The 13027-nt window shown below is 44.2% G+C and overlaps 1 protein-coding gene across 12 annotated transcripts in view; it reads left to right on the top strand.

Annotated features, from left to right (window-relative positions):
* The window catches only part of FTCDNL1 (formiminotransferase cyclodeaminase N-terminal like), a 140538-nt gene that overhangs the window by 20235 nt on the left and 107276 nt on the right, over positions 1-13027 (top strand). For 11 of the 12 annotated variants that reach the window (XM_005310341.5, XM_005310340.5, XM_005310338.5 and 8 more), the window contains one exon: positions 3235-5204. The exons of the other annotated variant lie outside the window; for it this stretch is intronic. In XM_005310341.5, coding sequence (XP_005310398.1) covers positions 3235-3674 — 440 coding nt within the window. In that variant the 3' untranslated portion in view covers positions 3675-5204. Of the gene's footprint in view, positions 1-3234; positions 5205-13027 lie in introns of those variants that run through there. 12 annotated transcript variants of the gene reach the window in all.

Below are 13027 nucleotides of genomic sequence, written 5' to 3'. Positions count from 1 at the left end.
TGAATAATTTTCTGAGAGAAGAATACATGTTTTTTTTTCCTATGATCACTGCTTTTTATTTTTCTAATGGACTTCTCACCATTGTTTTGTCTGAATACATTTTAATTTTTGTTGCTCCAGACATGAGCCTACCACAAACATCTTTAAACCAGACATTAATACCATAGATCACAGTCATTTCTGCCAATGCCCAAACACAAATATTGCATTTGTGTATGGGGGGAAAAATACACATCAGATCTTAATTAAGTGCATTTGTTTTCTCTGTGCTTAAACAATCTGGCATAAAGAGTTTACATCACTATCAGTTAACTGTAGAGTTCTTTGTGGTACCACCAGATCATCGGTTGCACAGTACATGATTCAGAATTTTTAAAAACCAGCAAAATTGTCAGAGAGAGACATTAGGCTTTGTACATTTCCCTGATACATAAGTAGAGTAGGGAGAGATATTTGTAATGAATAATTTATCTGAATTTGGCCTTGTTTGTTGTTGTTTGCCGATTGGTCATAACCAGCTGATTGTTTTGGGCTGCATTTGAATCTAGGATAGGGCACTGAATTGGGCATTGGGAGAGCTGGCTTCTGATAGCCTTGACCACTGAACTGTTGTGTAACCTTTGGCAAGACAATTCATTTCTCTGTGTGCCTCTTTCTTCTCCCACCATTAGTCTGTTTAGATTGACAGCGTTTTGGGACAGGGACTATCCTGTATGTGTGTACTGCTCCTAGCACAATGAGGCCCTCATCTCATTGGGATCTCTAAGCATGACTGTAATACAAATAAATCATTCAAACTTTATTATTATTTATGTGTGTGGGGGGGGGGGATGCAGTCCTTGGATTGCTCATGAATTGTTGAAAGCAAGCATTAATGTGATTCTTCATGCTGTGACAGCTCACCTTAGTCACATGGCAATGTTTCTGTTTCCTTTTTGGATGACAGACACACAGGTAAAGTGGACTGAACCTTTGCGTAAATAAATATGAATATAAATATTTATGAGACATTTGCTTCTTGCAAACAAAAATTCATTCCTAGAGATTGAGGTAAACAAGAAAGATCCCAAATGCCATCAAAGTGAATTCCATTACCTTTAGAGGAGTTAGGCCAGAAACACTTTAGTGCAACTGAGGCTGATCTACACCTAAAAATTGTATTGATCTAGCTACGTCACTTAGGGTGGTGAAAATTTTTGCATCCTGTATGATGTAGTTAGGTTGATGTAACCTCCACCCTGGACAAAGCTAGGTCAAGAGAAGAAGTCTTCCGGTGACCTAGCTACCGCCTTTATGAGAGGTGGGTTACCTACATCGATGGAAAAACCCCTTCTGTCAATATAGGAAGCATCCACGTTATAGTGGCACAGCTGCAATGCCGTAGCTGTGTTGCTGTAGTGTAGACATACCCTGAGAGCAGAATTAGGCCTACTGTGTGCTAAATGCCATGGTTGCTCAGGGAACAGTTGGGGAAAAATACTGGGTAATCCAAGCACCAGAACATGCATTATAAATATCAGCTAATCATAGTCAGGATCTACGCAAGTGCCATTCAGGCATATAGTGCCTGGTCATTAGGCCATGTAAAGTAAATGCCAAGGATGTTTGTTGTATGATATTTGAAAATTGCAGTAAATGTGAAGTGGAACAAAATAAAATTCTAGCCCACTGCAAAAGTTGAAAAGAAGAGAGTGAAACAGCGGTGTCAGTGGATGAATGCAAACTTATTCATCATTTTAAAAGCCATTTTTAGGGTATTTACAATTTTTGCTTTAAATTAGTATGCTATTTTTAATTTGTTGAATTGGTGCTTCATTATTTTGGAATAGATTTAACCAGCAAAATGCATCTGAATGATCTTGTTTGTAGTCAAGTCTTACTTTTTTGTTTTGTTTTACGCTCAATTTTAGCAAGGTTGATTGAGTCACAAAGGGCTTAAATGGGAGGCATGGTCATAAGGGGTCCCCAGGTCCTACACAGTATCTAAAATCACACGCTGTGTGACACACAAATTGCCCTTATCCAAGGTCACACACCGTGAATCTTGATCTGATCTGAGAATAGGCACAAGTAGGATCTTGCATTCTAGTCCTCTGCTGTAATATACACTGAAGTGTAAGTGTGGGTATGGTGGGATGATGGAAAAATTAAAATGTTAGGTTCAGCTGATAGTCCTAATTTTTCCCCTGGATGGTGCTTTGCACTCGTTCTCAAAGTGATACGACTTTGGAGACAACCCAGAGATTCTTGTTCCATGGGCCAGCAGGGACTATCAGGAAGGAGATGGTCTCCTATTGCTTAGGGCAAGGAAAGATGTATATATGGGTTCGTTTCCATATCCCTTAGCAGATGTCTGATTGTGCAGTAGCCTTAGAATAGGTTGCCTGCTTTTCCAGTCAGTAGATAAGCATGGCATCCAGACCAACTGTGAGGAATAACACTGGGACCCTGAAACAATGTGGGTGCTAAAATAGCTTGTAGTGGTCGCTGACTAGGGGGAGGTGAGGGCCGCTTGTATATTGCCTTTTCAAAGTTGAGAGATTTCATCAAGAGTTCACCCACGGTTGACATTTTCTCTGTAAGAGCAGCAGCTAAAAAGCATCAACGTATTTCTAATCAGGCAAAAAAGAAATATATATTCCATTTCTTTTCTGAACTAATTTGCTTTCTGCAAGAGTTTGGGATAAACGTTTGATCCATTGCATTTTGAAAGGAGGGAAATTTAATATTGATGAAATCAACTTCTAATCTAATTCATTCATGCAGAATTCCCAAGAGTTAGACCCAGGGACCCATCATTAGGAGCTAAAATATTCCTTCAGAATGTGGAAGTGGTGGGGAAGCATAAATGTGCCTAGTCTAGTTTTAATAAGCCTGTGTCTCTGTACATGCAAAGGGATTTCTACTTTTGCAGGCATTGGGGTAAGGGAGCAGAACAAAAGAAATGTTATTGAGCTGGAGAATAAAAAGAAAAGCTTAAGCACAGAATTAAAACCAAGGAGTATAGAATTACAAAGATAAAATGAGTTTAAAATAATTGCTTAGGGGGCGAGGTCTGGCCTCAGATGTGCCTGCAGAGCGCTCGCTGAAGTCAGTTGGAATCACTGGGGCACATTCAAGGCCAGAATCTGGCCTCAGATCATATAAATGTGAAAACAGATGCAGAGGCAAAGTCACTGGAATTCATAAGGAGGATTGTTCTAATTGACTAATCTGTTTTTCTGCCGGTTATAGGTGTTGGAGCCAGCCCCTATGTGATGAATTGCAATGTGACTATAGACACTCAAGACATGGCTACAGGAAAAGATATAGCACGTGCTATCCGAGGCAGCAATACACGTGGTTTAAAGGGTGTACAGACTATGGCTTTTCCCCACAATGGGAAAATTGAAATCGCTTGTAATGTGGAGAGCTTTGAAGATCAAGACAATATAATGACCGCACATGAAGACTTTGGGTACATTTCGTATTGTGTTCTTGGGAAGACTTTTTCTTATGTATCCCCTCAATCTATAGAGGCTCAAATTAAAAAATTGGCCAGCAACTATGGGATAAATACTGCCAGGACAGCCTTAGTTGGATTTACTCCAGAGGAGTGTAAGCACTGTGCCACATATGCATTAAAGAAAGGCATTGGAGAATTCTGGAGGATGAGGGGAGGCATGTTCATGTGATGCCCATTTTACCTCAGCAGTTATAAATCCTGGTATGTTGAAATTATGGTCCTTACCAATTAAAGAAACCCACATTATATTGTTTATGTGGGGAGACACAAATGCACATTTGCAAAGTTGGCTTTTCCCCACAATTCCCCTTACAAGTGTGTATTGATTGCCCCTGTGATCTGATCAGTGGATGATGTTATATACTACCATAGAAAACCAAAGATGGTTTGTCATACCTGATTCTAGGGGTCTGTTGGTTTTAATGGGCTGTCTAGTGATCAACTGTCCCACTTCCTTGAGATCCAGGTGTTTGCAGGCTCTCATCTAGCAATAGTTTGACCATCTCTGGGTGCCAGCTGTTGGACCTCACATATCAGTGTTCAAGGTTTCATCGCACTGACAGGGGAAAAATTGCTTGTCTGGAGTGTGGGGAAGTGGGGCCTTGAATGTGAGGGGACAGTGGAAGGGGTCCTTTCTTTTTTAGTCTGGGAAGATAGTAGTGATTAGAGCTGGTCAAAAAATGGGGAAATCTTTCACAAAATATGTGTTGTTTTTTCACTCATTTAAAATTTGAATGCTTTCTGCCAATTCCAGCGGAGGGAGTATGGGTATGTCTACACTAGGAAATAAAGTCAAATTTATAGAAGTCAATCTTTAGAAAGCGATTTTATACAGTCGATCGTGTGTGTCCCCACTAAGCGCAGTAGGTTGGCGGAGTGCGTCCTCAATATTGTGGCTAGCATCGACTCAGAGTGGTGCACTGTGGGTAGCTATCTCACAGTCCCCGCTGCTTATTGGAATTCTGGGTTAAGCTCCCAATGCCTGATGGGGCAAAAACATTGTCACGGTGATTTTGGGTACATGTCGTTACACCAACATCAACGTGGGGTGGCCGGGAAAGGTGCATGATGCTCGCATCTTTAGGAACTCTGGGCTGTTCGAACAGCTGCAAGAAGGGACTTACTTCCCAGAACAGAAAATTACTGTTGGGGATGTTGAAATGCCAATAGTTATCCTTGGGGACCCAGCCTACCCCTCGCTCCCATAGCTCATGAAGCCATACACAGGCAGCCTGGATAGTAGTAAAGAGCAGTTCAACTATAGGCTGAGCAAGTGCAGAATGGTGGTAGAATGTGCCTTTGGATGTTTAAAAGCTTGCTGGTGCTGTTTGCTGACTAGGTTAGACCTCAGCGCAACCAGTAATCCCATTGTTATTGCTGCTTGCTGTGTGCTCCATAATATCTGTGAGAGTAAGGGGGAGACGTTTATGGTGGGGTGGGAGGTTGAGGCAAATCGCCTGGTGGCCAATTTTGAACAGCTACACACCAGGGCGATTAGAAGAGCACAGCTAGGTGCGCTGCACATCAGAGAGGCTTTGAAAACCAGTTTCATGACTGGCCAGGCTACGGTGTGACAATTGTGTGTGTTTCTCCTTGATGCAAAACCGCCCCTTCTGTTGAATTTACTTCCCTGTCAGCCAATTCCCCTCCCCCCTTTGACCACAGCTGGCAAAGGAAATAAAGTCCCTATTGTTTTGAATCCAAGCATTCTTTATTTATTAAAAAAAAAGTGAGATCACTGATAAGGTAGCCGGGTGGGGTCGGGAAGGACAAGGCCACATTGCTTATTGTAGCCACACTACAAATCAAAACTGTTTGAATGACAGCCTTCTGTTGCGTGGGCCATCCTCCGGAGTGGAGTGGCTGGGTGCCCGGAGCCTCCCCACCCGCGTTGTTGGGCATCTGGGTGCCCGGAGCCTCCCCCCCCATGTTGTTGGCGAGGAGGGCAGGTGGTTATACAATGGATGCAGCAGCGGTCTGTGCTCTTGTTGCCTTTCCTCCACCAGATGCCTGATCATGTCCGTTTGCTCCCCCATTAGCCTCAGCATCTGCTCCTGCGTGTTCTGATCACGCTCACTGAATGCTTTCCTGGCCTCTGCCACCGATTGCACTCCATGCATTCAGCTGTGCCCTATCAGTGGGGGAGGACTGCATGAGCTCTGAAAACATGTCATCGTGAGTGTGGTTTTTTTCTCCTAATCTGCGATAACCTCAGGGATGGAGATGATACGGGGAGCATAGAAACATTTGCATCTGTAGGGGAGATAAAAAAGGAGAGTAAAATTTAAGAAGATACATTTCTGAGAACAAAAGGGAGACTCTTTCACAGTGAATCAAGCAATTCACAGCAGACAGCACATGTGCTTTAAGTACAGTTTGCCTTTTATATTGAGCACCTGCCAGCCTGGTGACACATCACACATGGCTGGGCAACAGAATTCGGTTTCCAGGCAGCCATGGTAAGCCAAAGGGTATGCAGGGTTGGCTTCTTCCACCTTAATAACATGTGGGAATGATTTCAAATTGCAGCGCCCTCCTTTCCTATAGCAAGCAATGCTGGTTGGGTTTGCCATTTAAAAGGAGGGGGCTGCGGTTTTGGGTTGGATGTGCAGCACACTCCTCCCCCCACCGCGTGGCTATTCTCCGGGATGATCCCTTTTAGCCAAGCGCAAACAGCCCAGCATGAACGGGGTCCTTTTACTGTTCCCTTACAAAAATTCCCCTATTTCAACCAGGTGATCATGAATGTTATCACTCTCCTGAGGCTGACACAGAAAGATAAAGACTGAATGTTGCATAAATGCGACCAAAACCCAGGACCATTCGCTGCCATGCTTTGTGCTGCAGTGATTCCAGACTACTTGCTACTGGCTTGGCATGGTAAAGTGTCCTACCGTGGAGGACGAAATAAGGCAGCCCTCCCCAGAAACCTTCTGCAAAGGCTTTCAGAGTACCTCCAGGAGAGCTTCATGGAGATGTCCCTAGAGGATTCCCGCTCCATCCCCAGACATGTTAACAGACTTTTCCAGTAGCTGTACTGGCCGCGAATGCATCCCAATTCTTCAGGGCAAATCAAACAAACACAATTGCTTTTAACCCCTGTAGTGTAGTTACAAATGTGCACTCACCAGAGGTGCCTTCTTCTCTGCCTTCAGGGTCCAGGAACCCGCCTTGGGAGGGTATTGGCTCCAGGGTGATGAAAAGGTCCTGGCTGTCGGGGAGAACAGATTCTCACCTGTGCTGCTAAGCTCGCCACGCTGACCAAACAGGAAATGAAATTCAAAAGTTCCCGGACTTTTTCCTGTGTACCTGGCTAGTGCAGTGGAGTTGAAAGTGCTGTCCAGAGCAGTCACATTGGAGCACTCTGGGATAGGTCCCGGATGCCAATACCATCGAATTGCACTACGCTGTGTCTGCACTATCCCAAATTCGAACCAAGAAGGTCGATTTTTAGCACTACTCCCCTCGCCGGGGAGGAGTACAGAAGTCAATTTTAAGAGCCCTTTAGGTCGATGGAATGGGGTTGGTTCTGTAGCTGCATTGCTTATAAAATCGACCTAGCGCGGCTAAGTACGACCTAACCTCGTAGTGTAGACCAGGGCTATGAAGCAAAGAGGAGTAACTGTAATGCCTCTTTATATACCTGGGCTTCAGGAGCATTTGAAGGCTGAGAGATGAGTAGCACTGGGTTGGATTGGAGGCCAGCAGGACGACCCACTACTTTGGCTTCATGGTGGGGAGTACCAGCACCATATTTGAAGATGCCTCAGTGACAGCCCCACATGCTCTCCTAGCTCCCTGGCTCATCTCAGCAGTGAGAGGAAGGGATAGTGGTATATCCCAGACCTCTGACTGACAAATGGGTGACCCTTGGCTAATGCATACAGGCCAGGGAACATGAGATGCACCACCCCTCTATAGGTGTGGCAGGAGGACTGGCAGCAAAAGGTAGGTCTGTCACAGCTCAACAAAAAGAGGGACTGATGAAGTTTTACCTGATCTGGAAAGCTGACTGGCTGAATGTGGGAGCGGATGATGGTTGGAGTGTAGTTCTCTCTGGACATCTATGCTTTCAATTGATGTTTTCTTCAGGGAAGGAAATTTAAAAAAGTCAGTTGGCCACTCCTGGGCCATGGATGACTGGGAGGAGATTCCCTCCAGAGTAAAAGGGGAGACTAGTGACAGGTCCCAAACAGGGGGATGAAACTAAGTGTTGGGAACTTTATTGCTTTCTGTTCATTATTAAGCTTGGGGGAAGGAAAGTAAAAGTGTGATTTTTAAAATAATATCAAAACTGCAGAGAACAATGTCAACCTGTAGGTTAACAGCAAGTACACACTTAGAAACGGGAAAAGCTATTGAATCGGGACTTCTCTATGGCCTCTGGAGCTACATCTCAGCAGCCTCCAGCCATCAATGGCAGTGAAATCAGAGACCTATCTATGTTCTGGTACAGGACATGGGATAGGAGGTATGGGTGACACTGTTGCAGAGGTTGTTTTTGGTGACCCACAGGGAGAGCAGTCACTGTCTGACTGAAGCTAGAGTTTAGACTTGCACCTGTTGGTCTATGGTTTAGTTTTAAATAAAATTGATGAAAAGATATCTATTGTGAGAGAGAATTCACTCTCGTTTCTGGGGTTTGAGATTGGTGATCCAGACAGAAGCCAGGCTAGCAAAATCATTTTCCTCAGAGGTTTCCATCTTCACAATATTCACCTTTCTCTCCTCCATATTCTATAAAATGCTGCTGCCAAAATCATCTTTTTTTTATTTCTGACCACATCCTCCCCCTCTTTGAATCCCACTATTGGCTTCCCTTTGCACTGTGTATCGAGTGCTAGCTTCTTTTTCTTGCTTTCAAGGCCATGCATTGTTTAGTCCTGGTCTGTATCTGAACTTGTCTCCTTTGCAGACTTCACTCAGAATACCAGCCTGCTCCCTCATGCGGGCAGCGTCTCAGAGATTTCACTGGGACTCCATATGGGGCCAGAGGCCAGTTTGTGACTATTGACTGTAAGGTTTTTGAGGCAGGAATTGGGCCTTTTTCAAGAGGTCCTGCTTTATTTCTACCAGCTCTTCAGAACTCTGGCTCCAGGTACATCACTTTCTGTAATTTAAGTTTTCTACAATTAAGCGATTGTAGCGGACTGTGGCAGGGCAGGGGTATAAATCCCTTGGATGCCCTGCTAAAGGGGTGGCTCCTCCCCGCTTCCTGGCAGGGCAGCTGGGTGCAGGGGCCCAGACACTCAGCAAGGAGCTCAGCTGCAGGCCCTAACGAGGGAGGCTCAGGGGAATCAGCTGAGTCGAGTGGAACCAGCTGGGCTGGTGACTGGGAGGAGATATAAGCCCAGGGAAAGGCTCAGACAGGAGGCTAGCCAGGGGAGATGACAGAGGGACAGTAGCTCTGTCTCTACCGACTACAGGAAGCCTCCGGGGCCGAGAGACCCAGGGAAGGTTCAGAGTTGGGATCGATGTTGGGGGAATTGGGGCTGCACTGAGCTCTGTAAATAAAAAGACACAGGTGAAACAACTGAGAGAGGCGTTGGGACCCCTTCTTTGACCAGCGTAAGCACAGGAGCACAAGGATGCGAGGCCAGTAACGTGTGTGGACCCTGTGACACTGACCCATTACTTGCCTATAACAAGACAACACCAAAAGTGAAAGTAAGTGGATCTGGCTGCCTGTCTCATAAATGACCCTTTTCATGCCCAACTTGTTTTGCTTTAAACTTTCCTCATTGAGCAAAGAACATGTGTGGAAATATCTGGATGTTTCTCTCCCGAATGACCACTCCTTTGGCTTAGGCCACCGTACAGATCACAAACCAGATGAGCAGTTAGCCCTGAAAGAGCAAATTGTCTCCACTAGTGTAAGGCACCTAAATTGCAGTGATCAGTAGCGCAATGGCCATGCCATGGTTCCAGAACAGAACACAGGTAGTGAGAGCTTCCACAGGAAGTCTCAGCTCAGTGTTTGGGGGGGGGAACCTCACTGAAGGTTGACACTGTCCAGCAATGCCAGCTGACATCTATTTAAATGGAAAAAAAACCCAAACATCTTTCTGGTGCTTGAACGACTTGTCATTTCACTTTCATTATGATGCTCCAGCATGCTCTTGGCAGTGGAAGCCAGTGATTGAAGCAATGCTGAATGGCACAAGACCGAAGAAAAAAGTGAATTTAAACTATGTAGGTGTTGAGCCCAACTCCTCTTGGCTACTCAGGTCATTCTGCATAGATTGCTACAGTAGATCAAAATTTGACTTATAAGTACCTTTCTGTTCTGTAGTGCCTGTCACCTGAGTATCTCAAAACAAATTACAAAATAACTATCCCCATTTCACAAACAGGGAAACGTGAGGCACAGTGAAATTAAATGACTTGCCCCAAGCTACACAGCAAGTCAATAGCGAAGTTTGGGATAGAACTCAAATTTCCTGATGCCCACTCTCCCCTTGCTATCCTGCCCAATATTTTCAGGTCAGCTTTCACTCTTGCTCCACCACTCATCATTGCCTAGATAGCAAACAGAGCTGAAATGTTGTAGGTCTATTTTTTTCCAGCGAGCTTTCTTTTTGTATATACCATGTTGTTGCCTCAAAGAGGAGCCAAGGTAACACTAAATGTATAGTGGTGTAGGTAACAAGAGATAAGACGAGCCCCTTTTACTCAGAGGAACAGGCCCTCTCTCTGCCTGTCTCTCACCGGTGGACTGATACACAGATAGATCTCCCTCCCTCTTCCCTATGTGTAGTGTAAGAAATAAAGAGTGACTATAAGTAAAGTTAAAAACAACAGGTAAGTGTATTAAGGGAATGAGTACAATAAGGGAAGGGGTAAATGTGAAAGAGCAGTAGCTAAATAACCATATAGAACAGTGAAACAGCAGCTTTAAAACAGGAGCATGAAGCTCAAGCCCAAAATACAAATTCACCCTGGCAATAAACAGTATAAAATCCCCGATTAAGAGAACCCTACTTGCCTCACTATCAGCACGTCTGTGACGGTGGTGAAGTCCAGGACCTGCACTTGTTGGGTAATTGGAACCCGCCAAGGAGGAGCACTGGAGAGTCCCTCGATGTCTCAGGGTGGAAGAAGAGGACCAAACCCCTCTGGTGATGTTGTACCCAGGAACAGGAGCAGGTAAGATGGAATGTCTTCTTCCCTTTCTCCTCACTTCAGGAACGGTGGTGCCCTTCAACGATGCACTGGTGCTGTGAAGACCTGAACCGTGCACACACAGTCACTGGGATGGATTGTGCCACTTGTCGGTGAGTTTAGTCCCTTTATGCATTTAGTGGCGGGAAAATATGGTATAGTCCCAGCAAAGGCGGGAAACAGTCTGAGGTAAAATTGTCCTTGGAGTTGCCAGTGGCGGGAGAAAACAGTTGGATCCAGTCATGACTGGGTCATGATGACAGTAAACAACAAGATGGCGGTCACAAGATGGCAGTTCAGACTCCATCTTGGATTGCTGCTATATCTTTACAAACTACATGTTGGATTTAACATATACATATTTTAATAGACCATAACACTATATCAAAACACACCCAACAATGTATTCTGTACCCACACACATCAGTTGCTTTTGGGTTGAAGTAAGACAAAAAACACAGATGGTACTGAATAATTTTTTTTTATGATGACATGCTTAGAATGCAAAAGGGAAGAGGACTTCAACATAAATTGGGTTAAACAAAATGAAAGTGTGAAAAAAAAAAAGTGTATTGTACTTGCCATGAATGGAAAGCCTTGACCAACAGTAATTGGTTTCCACTGTCTCGGAAGTGGAGTCAGTGGTCAACAAAGGACCAGTATAATGGAGGTCTGTAAGAAATTTATCATTCCCTCTGGCTGAGCAAAACCAGACTTTACATGTTGTTTTGTTTGGTATAAATATGCTCGTTTTACTATTTACTTTGGTGGTGGTGGGGGTGTACAAGGTTTTCATAGTACATTGGCAGTGTATGTGCTAAATCCCTGCTTTTGTGAGACATTCTGGACCTAGTCTTTATGTGCTGTTTACATAACACTGTAGATGGGTAAGCTTATATGACAACTTCAAGTCTCATTCTGAACATTAGGGCCCCGATCCTGCAAGGAGCTCTGTGCAAGCAGGCCCCATACTTCCATGGAGTTCCATTGACTTCATGTGGGGGCAGGGTTCCACTTGTGCAGAGTTCCTTGCAGGGTTATAAGAGTCTAGGCCAAATCACTGTCCCTTAGATGCTGCAGGTAACAGTAGGGAAGAAAAGTTTCTTTTTTAAAATAAGTCTGTGTTTAACTTTCAACACCAACGTGTGGGATTGCAGTGGCTGGGCTACAGCACATAGCAAGTGATATGGAGATGCAAGTTCATCCCTCCATTGAACTCAGTGGAGTTGCACACGCTTATTCCCAAGGGTGAGGTCCTTGCCCCATTGTAGTCAATGGGAGTTTGCTTCTGACTTCAGTGGGGCCAGAATTTCAACTATTATGTGCAATTGTCTATGATGCTGATTAAAGTGCTCTATTATTAAGAGTTTCTGTTTACTTTCCCGTTTGAGTGTCGGGCTCGCTCTGACTCACTTTTTTAATGTTAATGCCACAGATCATTTTGATCTTGCTTTTTTCACTCTATTAATCGTTTTTAGTTTTTTTACTTTTAGCCTCTATTGTGCTGGGAAAAACTCAGCTTTGGCTGCGGAAGCGTCCTGGGCACCCAGCGTGGCATTAACTCCCTGACTAAGCTTTAAACTGGTAGTCAGGGTAGAGTCACATGGCAAGGCTGGGGACAGAAGGCCCAGTTAGAATCTGGGAGAATATACGAGAGACTCTACAGAACTAGCCACTCAAGACTCAGAAGGTTTTTGAGCATGCAGAGAGCATGCAACAAAGCGTCTGTTACAGAACTAGGTTGTACCCCCAGGTGGGGGTTTTCTGTTTGTTGGTGTAAAACGTTTATGTCTTAGTCTGTCTCTTTGTAACCAATGCACTCTAAAAAAACCACAGCAGTTGAAGAGGAAAACTCTCAGGTGTAAAGACTGTTCTTTGTTTCTGGTGACACAACTGATTTCCCCCCCCTACTCCCCCTCACCCCCCTGTGCTGACTGAGCGCTCGATTCCTGCATGGTACTGACCACCCTGTCCCCAATCCAGCAAAGCACTTCAGCATTTGCTTAACTTTAAGCATCTGAGCATTGATGTAAGTATTGATTTCAACCATTTGAGCTCTCTCATACTCAATCATCTGGCTCCCTACTTCCAGAGTAAAATTATGTTTTATTAAAATTTTGTTTCATCTTTAAAAAAAAACTGTTACCTAGTCCTACTGCAATAGAGTGTCTTTTAAAGACTCCTTAATGATACTGAGGTTCTTGATTTCTTCATAATAATCAATCTCTTTTCTCTTTTGTAACTTATTTCATGAGCAAGGTTCCTTGGTATGCATAAAGGCAAGAGGGTTATAGCCTCTTTGTGGTTGCTAAATTATAACTAAATCCCTGATGGGAAAAGTCCTATAAAGTTTTGTAGAAA

This window comes from Chrysemys picta, chromosome 11 (assembly GCF_011386835.1).
Source record: "Chrysemys picta bellii isolate R12L10 chromosome 11, ASM1138683v2, whole genome shotgun sequence".
Taxonomy (NCBI): Eukaryota; Metazoa; Chordata; order Testudines; family Emydidae; genus Chrysemys; species Chrysemys picta.
Note: the sequence above shows the minus strand (reverse complement) of the source record. Positions and strands in the feature narration are given on the sequence as shown.